This window comes from Callospermophilus lateralis, chromosome 19 (assembly GCF_048772815.1).
Source record: "Callospermophilus lateralis isolate mCalLat2 chromosome 19, mCalLat2.hap1, whole genome shotgun sequence".
Lineage (NCBI taxonomy): Eukaryota > Metazoa > Chordata > Mammalia > Rodentia > Sciuridae > Callospermophilus > Callospermophilus lateralis.
Window position 1 is genome coordinate 398,156 of NC_135323.1, and position 19,345 is coordinate 417,500.

Sequence of the window (19,345 nt, forward strand, 5' to 3'; positions counted from 1 at the left end):
TCTCTGGATGACATTTCACAATGCAGGTGCTCTGGCCTGACCCTCCAGGGGGCAGGAGGCACACACTCCACCAACAGCCTTCGGCCTGCTGGTCCCTGGGGAGGAGCCGCTTCTGAGGAGCTCCCAGCCCTTCCCTCAAGACTCAGGGGAGCCAGACGAGTGGCAGAGCCTCTTACCATCATGCTTCCAAAAGAACAACAGTTTGTTGCTGCTCTGTGTCTCAGCTACTTTCCGAATGGACAGAAGCGTCTTAGCACGGTCATCAGGGAGTTCGTGGCACTGCCCCAGGACTTCTACAATTGCGTGCTCACAGATGGCTCCAGGCAGGCCCGCTAAGGTTCCTCATGGCCCTTGCCTAGGGGTGGTGCCCCTCTGCTCTGCCCTGGGAGAGTGGCAGACCCAGCTGCTGAATTGCTGGCTGCCCTCTGCAGGGCCTGCACTTGACACCCCATGTGGACAAAGCATTCATGTCCAGAGAACTGTGCTTTAACAGAGGGGACGATCAATTTACATGCAAGATTCCATGTTCTTTGTATCGACTGTCACCTGAAAGTTTCCATTAATACTGTGTGCAATGGGGCATATCTGATTTTGATTTCCTTGTGATTTTTTATTTGCTAGGGAAAGAACATCAATAGAACCCCTTTTGACATTTTTAGGTATTTAGCCACTGGTTTTGTGTGTGGAGAGGGTGTGTAAGTTTTTAACTAGTGGTTGCTTAAGGAACAATGCAAGTTTTTAAAAAGCTAACCTTGTGTATTCACTCATTTAATCCTTAAAAGAATCCCGTGAGGTAGGGGATACTCTTATCATCCCCCTTTAACAGAGGATACGTCACTTGTCTAAGAACACATGACACAGAGCAGAGCCACTCTGGGCAGCTGACGTCTGGAGTCTCTGCTCTTGACTTCCGGAGTCTCTGCTCTTGACTTCCATTCCTTTAATATCTGAGGGAGCTGATACTGTCTGTGGCCGCCCTCAGGCATAAATACAGAAGGCTTGTAATTTTGGTCTGTTTCAGCCAGATTTTGCCTGCCCAAGTGAATATATCTGTAAGAGACTCTGGCTGTTAAACAATGAAGTTCTGAAAAGGAATTTTCTAAATCAAGATTTGGAACAAAGTTGTGGGGATCCCTGTCCACTGTCACCCTCTTCCTTATTCTGCGCTCTCAGGACCAGGCAGCCACGCTTGACCTGAGCCCCTTGGTAGGTCTGGTTGCCAATAAGACCTCTCCAGATGGAGCCCAGTGTCTCCTGGGGATTGAGGACTTCTGCCTTGGATGGGTAGAAATGCTTACTGAGAAAACAAACGTTTCAGCTTTTCTGATTTCACCAAGCATTGTTGATGACCACAAAGTGACATAGTGACAGTCCTGCCCAGGAAGCCCATGCTGCATGGTCACTAGGCCTCACAGAGCACGCGGCGTTTCCCCACACTGCAAGTTGCTGTCACTGGCTTTAGGCCTGAGCCTGGGAGCACTTCTGGAAGGCCGAGTGCACAAGCTGAGCTCCAGCCTCAGGAACAGACACACATTTAGATAAGTGCCTTATCACAGCACAGCCAGCCTCGCCTGTGAGAGCTGCCTGCTCATGCCCATCTTCCTCCAGTAAGGTCCTCAGGATGTCTTTCTTGGTAAGCATAGCTGCCTGACCTCCGCAGCAGCTGGTTTTATACCATCCTGTTGCACGTGTCTGATCCTTGGCTCCTTTCCCTCTCTTTCCAGAAAGGACCTAAGTGTGAAATACCCTGAAGACCTCCCCATCACCCTTCCAAATCTGCTGAGGTTCATCTTGCACCACTCGGACCCTGCCTCCGCCCCCCCGCAGTCGAGAATGTCTACCCAGGAATGTCTCCAGAGCGAGGCAGTCCTACAGCAGGGGCACATCTCCCACTTGGAGAGGGAGGTCCAGAAACTGAGAGCAGAGATAAGCAGCCTTCACCGAGCACAGGTGCAGGTGGAGGGCCAGCTCTCCAACGCCCGCAGGGACGAGCGCCGGCTGCTGCGCCAGCAGCAGACCCTGGAGAAGCAGCACAGCCTGCTCCAGCGGCACAGCGAGCAGCTGCAGGCCCTGTACGCACAGAAGGCCCGCGAGCTGGAAGAGCTGGCAGATGCCTCGCAGACCCTCCTCACCGAAAACGCGTGGCTCAAGGTCCTGGTGGCCACCATGGAGAAGAAACTGGAGGGCCAGGACCGGGCTGAGGACCCAGCCCCCCGGACAGAGGTGCGTCCTGAGCACCCTGAGCCCACAGGTGCCCCCCAGTTACCTGGAAGCGCCCCTTCACCTTCCAATGGCAGCTCCTCGCTGGCACCTGAGAGGAAGGGTGAGAACAGGACAGACTAACTTGCAAAATGACATGAAGGAATCAGAGGTGAAAACTGTATATTGGGAATATATTTATGCAAATTTTATTGAAATTTATTGTAAATAAAGATTTTCTCAGTGGTCTAGAAAATCAACTTGAATGTCATTCAGCTTTTATTGAACAGGGATGACATCCCTTCCACTTATTGCACAAACTTGGTAGCTTTGAGAGAAAAACAGTAGCACAGTCCATTTGAAGATCTGTCTGAAAAATTAGTCCATATTTGAGTGGCTCAGTGTCAGAGCGTTGCCTCCCGCTGCCCTACTGTTGCTTCTGCCATGACATGGAGGGGGGAAGGTCAACTCTGACTGTCTTAGAAGACTTGCACACAGTAGTTGGGCTATTGATAAGAACTGAGAGAGGTCATGATTCACTAAGCCATTGGAGTGTGTGGCTTGGGATCTATGCTTAAAAACAGTAGCCACTGATAAGGAGGACAGGGACACTGATAAGGAGGACAGGGACAGCCACTGTATGTTGCTCTCCAGTTTCACGGGCATTGTCGTGCTCCTCCCAGACACCCCACCAGCGCCCCACTGGGCCTGTCCCTCATCCAGCGCTGCCCCTGGCCAACTCAAGCTCTACAGATGTGCCTGGCTAATGGAGGGGGCAAGAGGACCTCCAAAGTGAAGCTGATGAGAGAGCAGGGCTGGTCATCTCCAAACAAACTCAGCGGCACAGAGAGCACTGCAGGCGCCAGAGTGAAGTCAGCTGAGGGATCAGGGTCAGAGGCTGAGGTGCAGATCCCGCCACTCATGCAGCTGAGGCTGTGGACCACCAACCTCAGGAGTAGTGGGAGCCAGCCTGGAGGTCGGAAGGGAGAGGGCTGGATCCAGCACCGCAGCCTCACCCAGCTGCCCCTCGTCTTTTGTCGGCCTCTTTGGGCCTCCTGTCGTCCCCTCTGGTCCTGGCTGCAGTGGCTGGGTGGCCTCTCCCAGCCTCTGCCCCACCTGGCTGCCTCTGCTGAGGCCCAGCTCTCCCTCCACCACCTCTTCACCACTGCGCCATCCATCAGGGGGGCAAGGGCATTTCCTCTCCTGCTCTCTGGCGCACCTCCACTGCCTGCAGCACAGATGGCCTAGTCAGCCACCCCTCCCCACCCTGCTCCAGGCCATTGCTTCATGTCAGATGCTGCTAAAAAGGAGGCTCCCTACAGCTCCCCTGGCTCTAGAGAGTGGATTAGCTCAACAGGGGAGTTGCCTCCAGCAGGGCCAGGAGGCCAGAGCTGTCCTCCCACTATGCTTGCTGCTTGCCAGCAGCTCAAGTGCACCGGGCCAGCACTCCAAAGTCATGCCAGGGCTGGCCTCCGACTGGTGACCCAGGATGACACTTGAGCCCCATTTTGGTGATGGTGTAGAATGTGCATACAGTGGTTGGATTAAAAACCTGAGCTAGCTCACATGGGACACGTTGAGACGCAGGCCAGCTCCACTGAAAGCCGCCAACTCCTGCCCATGAGAACCAGTTCCTGAACTTGAGATTCACCCCCTCTCCCTGTGCTGAGCACAGGCTGGCGGGGAGCATCTGGTGGCTTCTTGGTGAAGCACACACCGCGTGCAGGGCCTGAAGAGACCAGGGACTTCTGAGATGGGCCTCAGGAAAGTGAGATCCAGCACCCAGCAGGTGGGCGCGCATCCAAGAGGAAGGGGCTAACTTGTGAAAAGGGAAGAGGGGGGAAGCCAAATCTCCACCTCCTCCCCTCCAGTGCAGAAAATATTAAATACAAAAACAAAACCAAAAACTTGCTCCTGGGCCAACTGGGCCTCAGCTGAGAGCAGCCAGCAGAGCTCTGGTGCTCCTCTGAGGATCAGCGACTTCAGCAAAGCCTGTGTCAAGATGGGGTGCTCAGCATGCTCACAGCCAGGGGGCCAAGACACTGCTCTGCTACTAAGACGCCTGGCAGCCCTCGGGACGCGTGCCCTGACTCGTCCTTCACTGGCTCCCAAGCAGGTACGTAGCTTCCTTGCAATAAGCTGCCATCATTGGGCGCGGTTAACAGCTTGACAGCTGCATCTACCTGGAGGAAAGAGGGAGGGGCGGGGCTCTTCATCCACCACCAGCCAGAGAGACGCCACCCAAGCACCCAGACTGGTCAGCCAGAGACTTCAAACTGACGTCTCACTTCTTTTACATACAGGCAGGTAGGCATCAGAGACTCCTACAGGTTCAACCCTGGGCCTTACACGTCCAAGACCCTCCATGGTCTTGCCTCTGCTCATCGTGAGTATGGCCATAATCAACCGGTCCCATGTGCTCAATATGGTATTTTTTAAATTCAGCAAAAAAAGGCTTTAAGCACGTGCTTCAAGGGCCTATGTACAGTTCACAGGTTTGTTAGTTCACGCATTACAGTAGTAGCTCTGTCAAAAACAGGCTCAGCTAAACATTCAAGTAACAAAAGCACTACGGGGCCACAGCCCCAGCGTGGCCCCAGCAAGGTCAAGCCTGCCCACTGCCTGCAATGGGCAGCCCCACCAGGAGGCCAAGGGGAAGCCCAGGACAGCCAGGACCCTGGAGTCAGTGCATGCGATGGCCAAGCCCAAAGAGGCCATGCCAGCAAGCATCAACCCTTCCTCTCAGACAGCAGCATATCTGTGTGGTTCCGCCCCTCCTGGTGCCGCTTGGCTGGCTGCAAACAGGACCGGAAGCCTCGAAGCCCAGATCAGCCGTGCACCTCTGGGCCGCTGGAGGTCATCAGCTTGGCCTTCCTCTCCACGCACGGTCCCTTGGCCGAGTACTGCACCAGCAGGAAGGGCTCCTTGGTCTCGCCATCGCCCACAATGCTCTCCTCGTCCTCCGACTGGCTGATGCGCTGTAGCCGCAGGTAGCACCAGCAGCCCAGGATCAAGGCCCCCAGTGCAGCAATGGCGATGAGGATGACAATGACCGTGACCACGCCTGTGGTGGGGCTGTGGTCCATGATAGACATGGTCAGTACTCGTGTGGCTTCCTCGGCAGGAAGCTCCTGGGGCGGCTGGCTCAGTGAGGCTGGAACTCCAGCTGGACGTGAGGGTCCTGAAAGACAGAGCGAGTGGAGGCTACACCTGGGACCTACATGGGGGCCACACACCACTGGAGAGCTCCAGCTGGCACCTGCATGGGCTCTAAGTTTGTTTTTCTATTTTTATTTTGTTGCCTGCTTTGTTGCCAAGGCTGGTCTCAAACTCCAGGACTTAAGCAATCCTCCTGCTCGGCCTGAGTGCTGGGACTGCAGGTGCTCCCCCCCTCCCGGGGCTCCTCCCGAGCTGCCGGGATCACAGGCGGGCGCCACTGCCCCAGCTCTGGACTCTATTTTTGAGAGTTCTTCAGCCTGAACACCAGCTCTCATTCAAGTGAGGAACACAGGACTGGCGTTCGGTGTCTGTCCAGAGGTTCACCCAGCCTGCGTCCATCAGGTGTCCCACGCCTACCTGCTTCTGTAATCAGACCAAGCATGTGACCCCTGGCTCAGCCCCAGGACCAGTCGCGGAGGGGAAGGGGGACAGAGGACACCTCTAAAGCTGTGGCAGGGGCCGTGGGAGGGCTGGACACTCCTCTGGCTCTTCCGTTTGCCGTGTCTGCTCCGGGAGCTGCACCACTGGGTGTCACTAACCACTTGGGGACTAAGAGGAGCCAGTGACTTCCTGAAGGATAGAGGAAGGATTTGAAAACAAGGAAATGACATCTGCTACTGTGGGGAGCAGGTGACACACACAAAGCAACCATGTCCCTCTGGGACTCCTGTGACAGGGCACAGCAGACAATAGCTTCTGCCACTGGGGCCTGTGCTGGCCTGGGAGACCTGGAACTCTGGAACCTGGATGAGCTGAGGCCAAGATGCCCAGGGGAGCTCTAGAGGGGCAGGGGTGGGCAGGAGCCCTGTCTGCACATGCTCAGCGCCTGGTGCAGGGCCCAGACTGCAGACAGGTCAGGACTCCAAAATGCTTGTCACCACAAAAGCAGGTGCCACATGGGGACACCAAGGACCAGGTGCCTGACGCTAAGATGGTGGGCGGCTAGGGTGCAGGGAGGCCTCGCTGCGGGGAATGGCATTGCTGGCGGGGGGAGTGGCGACTACCCAAGGCAGGGGCAGGGAGTGGGAGCATCTCCCTGTCTAGACAGAGGTGGGAGGGCACCGCTGGCCAGGCCTGCTCCCCGGTGTGGGGAGGGGTGAGGCCAGGACCCGGAGGACTGGGAGCCGCTGCCTCCCCATGTGACCTCAGACGGCTCCCACCGCCTTGCCCAGCCCCAGAACCCTCATCTGCAGTGTGGCTGCTGGGGGGCAACAGAAAGTGGCTCCCGACCACACGGGATCCAGAAAACCCACACTCCAGTCTGCCTCTCTTCCTATGGGCGACACCCAGGGCCAGGCAGCGAGGCCTGGACTTTGCCACTGTTGCACCCTGGACACTGAAACCAGCTTGCCCTGGTGCCCAAGACCTTGCCCTTCTTCTCCCCCACACCAGTCACACAGCCACCACAGCCGTGGGGGTGAGGACCAGCCTGCAAAGCATCCTGTGCAGGCCCAGCACTCAGTCCGCCCTCAGCTGAGACTGGGTGTCCACGTGTGTAACGTTTGCTTTCTCAGGAGTCGCAGCACTGGAAAAAGTTTTTCCCTCCAAATAGGATGGACCTGCTGTGTCCCTCAGCCATAGTGACCTTAATTAGAAGTGACTTGTACCCAACCTAGGAGGCTAGGGTGGGGGGGCTACCCGAAGGTCAAGGCCGCTAAGTTAATACCCCAGTGTCCAAGGACCGGCCCTGGAACCAGGGAGCACTGCCCACCACCTGCAGAGAGGCTCCAGGCAGGAAGGCAACAGTCCTGGGGCTATGTCCTTGTTACTGTTGGTTGCTGCCGTCCCTCTCACTGAGCCCACCACAGCCAGGACCCTTGCCAATCCCAAGACACAGGACACAACCAAGTCCACAGCTGCCTACCGGGCCAGCATGATGCCCGGGGCTGCTTCCCGCTTCCCAGCCATGCTGCTGCCACGGGTACATCCTCCAGGCCGCCTCCACCAGCCACCCCTGCCTAGACCTCTGCTCCAGATCTGCACTGCCCGTGCACATCCTCTGCACTATCACCAGTGGACCTCAATGTAGGCTGCCCCACCCTGTGGCCATTTTGGGTGGTCATAAACAGGGGGAGGAGGCACTCTCACAGGGCAGAGGCCAGAGATGCTGCTGAACATCCCAAGGCACAGGGCAGCTCCAGAACTGTGACACAGAGTGACCTGGCCCCAAATGCCACCCGAGGGAGGCGCAGAGTAAGTCTGACCTAGTTAATGCCAGCTCTTGCAAGGTGCCCTCCTGGCCCTGCCCTGCCCACTCAGCAGCCCGGCCTCTGCCCTCACCACCAGCCTGTCCCCTCAGGCCCCAGGAGTGGGCCTGCACCAGCCCTGCCTGCACTCCCTCTCCTGGCCTCGGGGTGCAGAGCTGCCTGGACATGCACCTCCCACAGCCTTCTGGGCAGGAAGGCAAGTCAGTATCAGTTTAGAAGGGGAAGTGTGTGTCTGGGGACTGGGGTGGCTCAGGGGCAGGAGGTGGGAGATGGCCCAAGGGGCACCCACGAGTCCAGGAGAACCAGCGGTCTCAGGACTAGTAAAGAAACCCAGGCACAGGCAGCCCCAGCTCAAAGGGACCCGCTGAGGAGAGAGGGGACTGCCCCAGGCCTGGAGATGGGCAGAGCCAGGGATGGGCCTCTTGCCCCACCCACCCCCAAGCACAGAGCGTGACGGAGCCACAGTCACGCCTACCAGTGGCCCCGGCCCTCCCGGAATGTACCGGTTCCTCCTTTCACTCTGAGCATTTCCTGAGAACTGATCTAAAAAATCTGTTCACATCATTCCCCACTCAGACCCTCCCAGGCCTCAGAAGAAAATCCAAACTCCCCGCCTCCAGCTCGGCTCTGCCCTGCCTGTCCCTCCGCATCCCATGGTGCTCCTTCCTGTAACTGGGGCCTTTCTCAGAAGGTACCTCTGAGGGCTGCCACCCACACCTGGCCCCAGCAACCCCTCTCCCATGCTCACCCCACTCTACTTTTTCCAGAGCTCTCTGTCACCTGGAATGCTCTTGGGTCAGGGTGTCTCCCTAGCTGCTGACCTGCACCCATGGACACCATGGGTGTCTGCAAGAGGAAGCCACTGCCCATGCACATCCTCTGCATTATCACCAGCACACAGTAGGTGCTCAGTGAAGGTCTGCTGAGTGTTCCAAGTCTAGAGACACAGCGAGAAGTTAGAGGATATCCTGCCCTCAAAGGCAGGGAACCCCAGCTGAGTGAGCTCCCTAAACCAGGCCAGCTCTGGGACCCTGCTTATGAGGACACTCCAGCAGCTTATGAGGAAGCTCAGGCTGCAGCCAGAGTGTGGGGTTTGAAAGAAAGATGTGCCCATGGATTCTCAGAGCTCAGCCCATGCACGCTGGGGCAGCGAGGGGAGGTGGTGGCCGAGTGGCTGAGAAGCACAGCCCAGAGAAGTCCAACATGCCAGGGCAGCTGGGCGCTGTGAGCCCCACTTTGCCTGGTTGGACCCCAGCCCCCCGGGCCTCCTCAGGCCCCTGAGTACGGCTGTTTCCTGCCAGCCAGCTGGCCCCTGCAATCCTGCAAAGCGCGTGGGCCAGGGTGGCACAGAGAGGGTCGAGGCCTGGACTGGGGAGATGCCCAGGATGAACGTGGGAAACGTGGACCACATCAGAACGAGCATCCCACCTCCTACACAGGCCCCTGGATGACTCCACTCGCCATCAGCACCCCGCTTTGCAGAGGAGGAGACCGAGGTGTAGAGCTGGGGTGGGCTGTCAAGAGTGAGAGCTGGAAATGAGCAGGTGACCCCCAAGAGCAAAGGGAGGTCGTTCAGGTGTAGAGGGCCAGAGCAGGACAGGGCCAGCCGGCAGCAGAGCTCTGTGACACCCCCTTGTCCACTCTCTGGGTCAGGGCGAACCCGGCACCTGACCCCCACCCAGCCTACACCGTGTGCCCTGACCCGTGGGTCCCACAGACCACGCCTGGCAAAGCCCAGGCTCTCCAGTCTGCAGAGTTCTCTGCCCCCCAATCATCCCCAAAGGAGGGTGAAGCACAGGACATGCCGTGTCCCCACAGAGGTCATGTGTCCCCTGGAATAAGAGAATCAACAAATTCCAGGTAAGCACTGGCCAGCACCGGCCTTCGCCAATGAGGCTGCCGCGGTGCTAAAGCTGCTGTGCCAAGGTGCGGAGGGCTCAGAAAGACAGTCCCTGCCCCGGCACCCGTGGGTCCAGGGCACGGGTCTCCTTCGCAGGTCCCGCTTCTCCTCTGAGTCTGGCCCGGTGTGAGGAGAGGACCTAGGTGACCCTGCCCCTGCATGGCCTTTGCCCACTGGATAGGCGCAGGGCCCAAAGCAGGCTTCCGTTGGCTGCTCCCACCCAGTCAAGCATGTCGCTGCTGATGGCCTTGGTTTCTCAGTGCGTAAAGTGGGGACGAGCCCCTCACCCCACCCGAGGACCAGCAGGGCACACAGTCTGGCCCAGGCCCCTGGGACACACTGCTGCTCCTGCTCCCTTCCCCGGGCACACCATGGCACCATGCTGAGCCTGGCAGAGCTCAGCGCCCCACGTCCGCAGCTCCCACCTGCTCGCAGGGGGCAGCCATCCCCCAGGGACTCCACTGCAACCCCAGGGCAGAGCATGTCCCTCACCCGCCACACAGCCACCTGCCAAGGGCACTGACTGACCCCAGTTCACAAACCAGAAACGCCTCCTGCCCTGGGTGCTGAGGACGGAGGCAGGACTGCGGGACAGTGACAACCGGAGAAGGAGAAGCAGACTGCGGGCAAAGTGTCTGCCGTGCCAGGCCCCAGCCGTCCTGGACACAAGGACACATCCTACAGCAGGGAAGCTGACGGGAAGTGAACTTACCGCTGTGCCCGGCTCTGGTCCTGTTATCTCACCCTCCACCTCCTCCTCCAGAAGAGAAGCTGGCTCCAGAGTCGCGGCTCCCCATGGCAGAAGAGGAAGCAGGAGCCAGAGCTCCGGGACTGCCCCAAGGTCAGCCGGGGTCTCCTGTGGCCCAGATCTGAGGCTCCTGCTCCCACACTATGCACCATCCACTGGTCATTCTCACAGGCTGTTCTAGGGTCAGCCCATTTGGCCAAACAACTTTGGAAATAGTGGCTGCTACAAAAGTTGACAGTGACTATTATGTGCCAGACACCCTTTGCAGATTGTCTCCAAAATTTCTGCCTCACAAGGACCCTAAAATTGAATAATTGCTCTTCCCACTTGGCAGAGGAAGAATTTGTGGCTCAGAGAAGTTATGTCAATTGCCCAAGGTCACACAGCTCAAACCTAGCCAGCCTAGATCTGAAACTCTGGATTCCAGACTATGACTCTAAAATGTCATATTCTCTGGCACCTCCTCTCTCTGATGCCTGAGGGGTGGAGGACAGGTAAATCCCAGTGTGGCCCCCATGAGAGCAGGCTGGGTGACCTGAAGACTCAATGCGGGTCGGGACTCAGGGATGACAAGCGCCCCAGCAGCTCCCTCGGGCTGAGCGCGGGCGGCGAGCAGGCGCGGTGCCAGGTGCGCTCCACGCACCCTCTCATTTACCCCTGCCAGGCGACGCCCGCGTCCCCCTCACTCTGTGGAGAGGAGAGGCAAGGCAGGGCTGGAGGGAAGCAGGGGCTCAGGCCGGGGGCGACAGCTGGAGAGGCCACTCAAGTCCGCTTCCTTCGAGGTGGGGGGACGGGGGACCACGAGACCCAGCCATGCCCACGCCGCGCAGCCACTGCCACGGAGCCCGGCGCCAAACGCTGCGGCTCGGCCTCAGTTTCCCCACCCTCGAAACGGAGGCCAGACGTAGCTGCATGCACCTCTCAGAGCCCTTCTGACCACGCTGGGGGCGGCCAGGACCCCCAACTCCCGGAATCTTGAGAAATCCCGAAGTGTCCCGGAGAGCCCCGCAGCGGGCGCAGGGCGCAGAACTGCGGGCCGCGGTGGGGGACCCGCGCCGGCGGGGGAGGGGGCACCGGGTCCGCGCCAACAGCCTCCGCCCCCCGCCGCCTCCTTTGTGCGGATCTCGCACAGCGCAGCGGACAAAGAGCCCCCGCCCGCGGGCGCGGCCCCCAGGAACAGACCCTCCCCCGAAGCCGCGCCCCCGCAGGGTCGCCCCTCCCCCGACGCAGAGACCCCGGCCCAGGCACCGCCGCCTCGCGCGCGCCCCCACCCCGCCCGGTCCGCCCCTGCCCCTCCGGCCAGGGCCCACCCGACAGCGCGCGGCCCGCCCGGCCCCGCTCACCATGGCGCGGCCTGCAGCCGGCCCGATCGCCCCGCAGCAGTCCCGCGGGCCCGGCTCCGCCCGCCCGCCAGCCCGGTCCGGCCGCCGCGCACCGTCGGGACGCAGGAGCCCCGCTCTGCGGCGGGCGGGACGCCACCGGCCCCGCCCCTGAGGGGGCGGGACCTCCAGGGAGGCCAATGGTGGGCCGCGCTTGGACGGCGGGGCGGGGCGGTCCGGGGCGGAGTCACGTGCGCCGGAGGCCGGGGCGGGAGGCCGGGGCGGGGCGGGAGGCCGGGGCGGGGCGGGAGGCCGGGGCGGGGCGGGAGGCCGGGGCGGGGCGGGAGGCCGGGGCGGGGCGGGAGGCCGGGGCGGGGCGGGGCCGCGCGCAGCTGGCAGAACCGGGGGCGGGGGGCGGGCTGGGTTTCCGCGCGCGCCGATTGGGCGCCGGAGGTGCGGGGCCCGCGGCGGGAGCCCTCCCCCCGCAGTTCTCTGGCCGACCCCGGCGGGCCCTCGGTTCCCGCCTGAGGACAGGGACAGGCGCCCAGCTCGCAGGACGGAGCGCAGCTCGGGCTGTGCTGACGGAGGCGGGCACCGGCACTTTTTGCACGGAAGACAGCTGGGGTCCGGTTCCTGCGCTGATTCTCCCATTCATTGTCCCTTCTCCACGTGGGAGCGCCGACCCTGTGCCTCAATCCCCAGTCGCTGCCCAAACAGCCCCGAAGAGACGGAGGAGGTCTCTGCCCGCGGAGCTCTCTGTGGCAGCAGCCGGCGGGGAGTTGCCGCCTTTGGCCACTGATCATCAGGCTTGGGGGCTTGGGTTTGTCGTGTGTGTGTGTGTTAGGGGCCACCAGGGGTTGGACCCAGGGGCGCTTCTCCACTGAGCCACTTCCCTTTTATTCATGTATGGATGAATGAATGACAGGGCCTCCCTAGGTTGCTTAGGGCCTCGCTGAGTTGCGGAGGCTGGCTTTGAACTCACAATCTTCCCAGCCTTCCAAGCCTATGGGATCAGCGGGTGGGAGCCAGTGCATCTGGCAAATCACGGGTTTTTTTAAAACTTCATACCCCCGTGGACAGGCCTTCCACTAAATGCCATGCCCTGAATTAATTGGTCAACACATTTTATCAAAATAACTTTTAAGAATTATCCCATTTACAAAGAAGGAACCCAGGTGTTGAAGAGCTCCAGGACTGCTAGCTGCTGTGGTGCAGCCAGGGTTCTAGGTGGGTCCTGCCCGCCTGAGAAGAGAGGCTCCCTCAGTGCAGTAACCACCACTGGTTCACTCCAAGAAAGTGACTGGAGTAGAGGACACTTGCCGCTGGCCAGCTGGAGTCCACAGATGGGTGCAGGTGATCCTTCAGGGCTCCGTGGCCCAGGCACTAGGGAAGACAGGAGGGGGTGGAGGAGCTGGCTTCTGTTCTGGGAGCTCGGGGATTGTTGCCTGAAACTTCTTCCCCAGCCTCAATGGAACCCTCTGGAAGAAGATGGAGTCTGAGCTCCTTCCTCCCTCCCACAGGCTGGAGTGCACAATGTCCCCGCTGTCTCTTATCTCCTGACTCTCCTTCACCTGGAACATTCTTCCACTTCCCTTTTCAGGTTTTCTCTGACATGCCCCTTGTCAGGAGAGCCCCCACGCCAGGGTTGTCCCCGTCATTCTCCCCTAGTCACTGTGCAATGGTCCTTTTCAAGGACGCACAGTGGACTTTAGGTCTGTCTGACCCATGTGGTGTGCCCCGTTCACTGCCGGCTCTACAGTGGGTGACAGATAAATGCGAATGAATGTGATGGGAAGGCAGCTCTCCAGCCAGCCTAGCTGCACCCCAGCCAGGAAGGAGGACAGGCCCAGGAGGCGAGCTGGGAGTTGCATAAGAACCGGGCCAAGAATGACGGAGGGAAGCCTGGCTCCCCGCCAGCTGCCCGAGACCAGAGCCAGGCAGCGGGCCGGCCTGTGGGCCACACCAGGGAACGTGAGCAGAGGAAACCGTTTCTCCCCAAAAGCCAGTTCCAGTGGCCTCTGGTCCTAGCCGCAAGTTGATTTCGCCTCATTAGCAGTCAGAGCCCCAGAGCCAGAGCTGGGGACCCGATGACAGGCAAGGCAGGACACTTCGATGAAAGCCAGCAGCATGGCACAGAAGCCGCCAGACTGCCCAGCTTCAGCCCAGCCTGTCCTGCTGGGTGGCCTTGAAAGAGCAGCCTAACCTCTCTGGGCCTCACGTTTTTCCTCTGAAGGTCCACTTCACAGGGCTGAGAGCACATCGAGGACTCAGCAGCCTCGGCCACTTGCTGCTTATGTTAGTAACGGGGTCTGGCAGGTTAAGTTATGGCCCTGCTCTAAGCCTTGACCTCCTGGTCTTCACAACCCACCTCTGGGGCTGCTGAGAGGTGAGGGGCCCTGGTCAGCCCACCTGGATCCAGCCATTGTCCCACCACGATGCTCCCACCGTGGTGACCGTACAGTAAGGAACAGTACAAACAGCGACAAGCACCTGTACCGAGTTGCCATGCCCCGGCCCCAGTTCCAGACTCACTGGAAACCCCATCCACAGCTCAGGGACCACCCGGGGCCAGCTCTCTGAGGGCAGGGCCTGAGCTTCTGCTTCTCTTGAGCTAACGGTGAACAGTGAGTCACCTGCAGAAGGCCCAGTGGGGACCATGCTCTTACCAAGACCCCAGCTGGCTGCCCCAGCCCCAGCTTTCTCTACCCAAGAGGCAGGATGTGGGCCTCTACCCCCAGGCCCACATCCTTGGAGGGAGATATTGGCAGCCTCCGTGGTGACATCTGGCTCAGCATCCCCTGAGTCCTCCCTATTGGATGGGCTGGGGGGTCTCAGATGTTCATTAGCCAGCAAAATAATTAAGGGCCAGAGGTGAGATTTCCGGGCTCCCTGGGGCTTGCCGGCTGCTGGGTCTGCCCTCTGCTAATCTGGCCCTGTGCCCACTGGGGGAGGTGGGGAAGAAGGGGAGGGGGCTGCGACAAGGAAGGGGCTTGCTGGGATTGGAGAGTGGAGAGAAGTCAGCTGCCTGGGGTAGCTCCTGCAGCGAGCCCCCCCCCCCCCCCCGCCTAGCCCACAGCCACCAGGCCCTGCACCCAGGTGGGGGTATGCTCCCAGGGCACCCCCAAAGGGCTCCAGGCCTAGAAAGAAAATGAGAACTTCTTGACTTTGGCCACAGGGGAGCTTCCTGAAGGGTGAGATGAAAACCACTGGTGAGGTTTGCAGGGCAAGGCTCTGGGGGACACAGAGAAGGTGTCACCTAGCTCTGAGACACACAGCAATTCTTGTTCAAGGGGAGGAAGCCCCGCTTGCAGCTGGTGCAGCTTTAACATGGCTGAACCCCTTACACCGAGAAGAGGAAGTCGACCTCACACCCAGAATCTTGGGAAGTCAGTGCTCATGAGCTAAGATGGATTGTTTTCTGTGTGCTTATGTTTCAGTTCCCTTCCATGTAGGGCCGGCTTCATGCTTTTCCATTTACGGCCAGTGATTGATGCCCATTCCTCTTAAAATTGGCATAGTTAGGGGGAAAAAGTACCTTAAAATGTAAAGGAAGTAACTACAGAGGTGTTATGGGACATGGAAGAGGAGGGGCGGTGGCAGATCAATGGCTGAAGTGCAAGGAACCAAGTGACAAATCACGGCCTGCCGCCCACAGTCCTCCCGTGCCCTGGCCCAGGAGAGGCCTAGCTGTGCCGCAGGTCCACTAGAAAAGTGTACCAGGCTGTCAGGGTTGAGTGAGGCCTCAGTCAGCCCTGGTCTTCATTCCTGGGGCCTGTGGGGTAGTGGGATGGGAGAGACTACAGGGTGGGAGTGGGGAGCAGCTGGCCTTGCCTGGGGTTCCCTGGCGGCTCCCTTACCCCAAGCACCTGTGCACCGAGAACATGGGGTCTGTCTATCACCCAGCCTCTGATCATTCATCCATCCACTCACCTAGTTATCTGTTCATTCTGCCGATCTTTACTGAGCACCTACTATGTGCCAGGGACTGAGCTGCGCTAGCTGCTAAGGAGACCGCCTTGAGTCTGGCAGGTGCTGCTCAGCCCTGAGGGTTATGTTCTGCGGAGAACGGACAGTTCTCCCCAGGGAAACAAGGACAGTGTGTGGCAGACCCAAGGCAGGTGAGTGTGGAAAGGGGGAAGGAACTGGGGCGGCACCAGGGAGGGCCGCGCAGAGCAGAGAACCAGGGTGCCGCCTGGCCCTGATGCCCACCGGCTGGAAGGAGCAGATGCTGAGCTGGCACTGGGAAGGGTTCATTTTTGTGTGAATTTCGATCCACAGAATCGTGGCCAGACTCAGCCAAAGCCTGGTGTGCTGTCCCTCAGGTTCTCCATGGCCTGCTTATGAGGAATGTCCAGAGTCGTTTGAATCATGTGATCTGCCCCGGGTGACCGTCAACCAAAGCAAAAGCCGGGACTCTGACATTGACCTGCCCCCGACCTCCAGGCTCGCTGTTCCAGGGCCCTATCGCGTCTAAAGCTGTCCTCATCTCCTGGCTCTCCCCCTCCAGGTCTGTCATACTTATCTCCTTAAACGTGTCTTATTCTCCTTCCTTTCTACCAACTTTGTTAAAAGGAAGCATTCGTTTCCTGGGAGTGGCGCCACCGATCATCACAACCCGGGTGTTCTAAAGCAACCCAAATGTATTGGGTCAGTCCTGGACCCAGGTGGGAACAGGGCCCCGCTCCCTCCAGGCTCCAGGAAGATGTGTTCTTGGTCCCTCTCCCGGCTTCTGTGGTCACAGCAATCCGGGCCCCCTCCTGGGCCTGAAGCCACCACGCTCAGCCTTTTCTGGTCTTCCCACCTTTCCCTCTGGGCCGCTCTCTGCTCTCTCCCCCGCCTTCCCTTCCATCCTCCCTCCTACCTCTCCTCCAGTACTGAGGACTGAACCCAGGGACACTTCACTACTGAGCTACAAGCCCGCCCTTTGTATTTTAAGACAGGCTCTCACTAGCGAGGATGTGGGGGAAAGGCACACTCACACGTGATGGTGGGACTGCAAAACAGTGCAGCCAAGATGGAAAGCAGTGTGGAGATTCCTCGGAAAACTGGGAATGGAGCCACCATCTGACCCAGCTATCCCTCTCCTCGGTCTATACCCAAAGGACTTAAAAACAGCACACCACAAGGACTCAGCCACATCAGTGTTTATAGCAGCACAATTCACAACAGCTAAACTGTGGAACCACCTAGATGCCCTTCAGTAGATGAATGGATAAAGGAAACATGGCATATATACACAATGGAATACTACTCAGCATTAAAAGAGAATAAAATCATGGCATTTGCAGGTAAATGGATGAAGTTGGAGAATATAAGGCTAAGAGAAGTTAGCCAGTCCCAAGAAAACCAAATGCCGAATGTTTTCTCTGATATAAGGAGGCTGATTCATAGTGGGGTTAGAAGGGGGAGCATGGGAGGAACAGACGAACTCTAGATAGGGCAGAGGGGTGGGAGGGGAAGGGAGGGGGCATAGGGAATCAATGACGGTGGAGTGAGGTGGACATCATCACCCTAAGTCCATGCATGAAGACACGAATGGTGTGGGTATACTTTGTATACAACCAGAGATGTGAGAAACTGTGCTCCATGTGTGCCATATGCATCGTAATGCATTCTGCTGCCGTGTATAACAAATTATAATTAAAAGGAAAAAAAAAAAGACAGGCTCCTCACTAAGATGCCCCGTCTGGCTTTGGATCTGCAGTCCTCCTGCCTTAGCATCCCAGGTAGCTGTGATCAGGGGTATGTGTCCACAAGCAGCTTCACCTGTATTTTCTACAGAGTTCCGAGGTTCTACTGTTGTCCATGGTTGATCACTATTCCAACATTTAGGTCTAAGAGACATTTCGTATGTTCTGCTAAAATTTTTTAGAACACTTAAGTCCTTGAGTCCTTGATTTGGAGTTGACTTTTACGTGGTGTGAGGCAGGGATCGTCTGTGTGATCTTCTGAGTTTTTGAGGGAGAAGGTGGGTTTTGGAGTGGGTGGGACAGATATTCAACGAGGACTCTTGGGAGCGCTAGGAATTGCCACCAGAGTTTGAGTTCTAGTTCCGCCCCCCCAGAGACTGCCTGGAGAGCTGACCGTCATGTCCGCGAGCCGTCTCACCGACAGGGAGTGATGGTGGATGACCCTTGCTCACCTCGAGGATCTCATGAGCTTGCGGAATGCTGTGGAATGCTGCCCACGTCCCCTGGCACACAGCATGAGGACGCCAGCGTCTGTGAGCGCCGAGTGTGTGCAGGGGACGAGTCACACACTTCATGTGAGTCGTCAACCCATTTGACCTCTGACAGCTCCATGAAATATGTTTTTTAAATACTTTTTAGCTGTCAGTGGACCTTTCTGTGTGGTGCTGAGGACGGACCAGGGCCTCACACACGCCGGCAAGTGCTCTGCCACTGAGCCCCACCCCAGCCCCCCAAATACATGTGATTTCCTGGATTTTACAGATGAGGAAACTGAGTCTCAAAGAGGAGGGTGGGTCCCCTGGACACAGTTATCACAAGAAGGACTGGAGCTTCAGCGCCGGCTGCCGTGTCCTGTCCTCAGGCTCTACACACGGAAGCCACTCTGTCCCCTCTTTCTCTCCACCAGAATCCAGACCCCTGGCACAGGGACAGCAAGGGGCCCAGGACGGCCTGGAAGTAGATATGGGGGGGTGGGAAGCAGCAGGATTTACCCCCAATTTCCCCTGGGGACCCTTCCCTTTGACTCCAGAACTGAGAAGAGCCTGGGAGGGAAGGGGAGGCTGGGCCTCCTTCCACGGAATCCCTCCAGCCTCCCCTCCAAAGGCAACTGCTGGGAGGGCGGAGATGAACCCCAGGTTCTGGAGAGCCATGTGACTCACAGCCACCACTGTGAGTCCTGGGCTGCTCCCCAGGCCCAGTTCTCAGGGCTCTGATCCACAGCTCGGCCTGAGCACCAGAGGCTGGGGCTGGGGGCTTGCCCACCACCACAGGCAGGAGCTGTAAGCTGCCCAGCTCTGCCATCCCAGCTCTGCAACCTCGGGATACTCAATGACCTTCTCTGAGCCTCAATTTGCTTATTTGTAAAATGGGAATAACTGCCCCACTTTGTTAAGAGATCCAGAAGTGTCTACACAAGAGGCAGAGTAGTCTGCAGCTGCGCCTGATCTGCGGAGGTGCTGTGATGACCATTTGCTCTTTCAGTGCCCTGTCCAGGCCCTGCTGGGGATATGGAGATGGTGTGGTCCACTCAAGGGACTTGCAGCCCCCGGAGGAGGCGGATGACCCAAGCTTCTAGTGACCACTGTGCTAGGGGTGGTTATTTAGACAACACGATTTGTTCAACACCTACTGTGTGTCCAGCAAGCTGCAGTGTGATCAACCATGTCCCTGTGTCCCTGGCAATCACAGTCCACTTCCAGGAAAAGCTAGAGCCACTGGGCCTGGCCGGGAGGAGACCTCCCAGGGTCAGCTGCAGCGAGGCTGGGACAAAGGCAGTGTGCCCAGCTCCGCGTCTGGCATGGGTGGGCAGGAAGGTAGGGCTCCTGTGCCCAGGTGCCTCCTTTGCCTGTGGGAAGGCCCTGTCCAAGGGCCCAGGTGCGAGTGGACCTGAGTGTGACTTGGGGATGTCATAGCCTCACGTTGCTGCAAAACAGACTCCCTGGACGCTGCAGTCCACCTGCAAGCATCGACTTCTCGGGGACTCTGCGGGGCAGGATCCAGGAGCAGCGGGGGGTTCTGGCTCCAGGTGTCTCAGAGCTGCCGTCACAGCTGGGCTGCTCCAG

The 19,345-nt window shown here is 58.7% G+C and overlaps 2 protein-coding genes and 1 long non-coding RNA gene across 6 annotated transcripts in view; 2 read left to right on the forward strand and 1 right to left on the reverse strand.

Moving 5' to 3' along the window:
- Txndc11 (thioredoxin domain containing 11) overlaps positions 1–2,455 on the forward strand; it is a 63,089-nt gene extending 60,634 nt beyond the window's left edge. For all 3 annotated transcript variants that reach the window (XM_077106154.1, XM_077106156.1, XM_077106155.1), the window contains one exon: positions 1,725–2,455. In XM_077106154.1, the coding sequence (XP_076962269.1) occupies positions 1,725–2,343 (619 nt within the window). In that variant the 3' untranslated portion in view covers positions 2,344–2,455. The remainder of the gene's footprint in view (positions 1–1,724) is intronic.
- On the reverse strand, positions 2,384–11,742 carry Snn (stannin). Its single transcript, XM_077106157.1, has 2 exons — positions 11,617–11,742; positions 2,384–5,380 (listed from the first exon to the last, which is right to left on the reverse strand). The coding sequence occupies exon 2, from the start codon at positions 5,292–5,294 to the stop codon at positions 5,028–5,030; it is 267 nt and encodes an 88-aa protein (XP_076962272.1). The 5' UTR covers positions 5,295–5,380; positions 11,617–11,742; the 3' UTR covers positions 2,384–5,027.
- A 416-nt stretch (positions 11,743–12,158) lies between these two features.
- Positions 12,159–17,957, forward strand: LOC143638303 (uncharacterized). 2 transcript variants are annotated; one of them, XR_013154584.1, is made up of 4 exons: positions 12,159–12,945; positions 15,915–16,099; positions 16,533–16,880; positions 17,657–17,957. It is a non-coding gene; the product is annotated as an uncharacterized LOC143638303 (long non-coding RNA). The 2 variants fall into 2 exon arrangements; XR_013154585.1 differs by lacking the exon at positions 17,657–17,957 and having other exon boundaries at positions 16,533–16,970.
- Positions 17,958–19,345: the final 1,388 nt, after the last annotated feature.

What these genes read in the sequence shown, in the direction of transcription:
- Snn (XM_077106157.1), bottom strand. Translation starts at nt 5,294, where the DNA reads ATGTCTATCATGGACCACAGCCCCACCACAGGCGTGGTCACGGTCATT.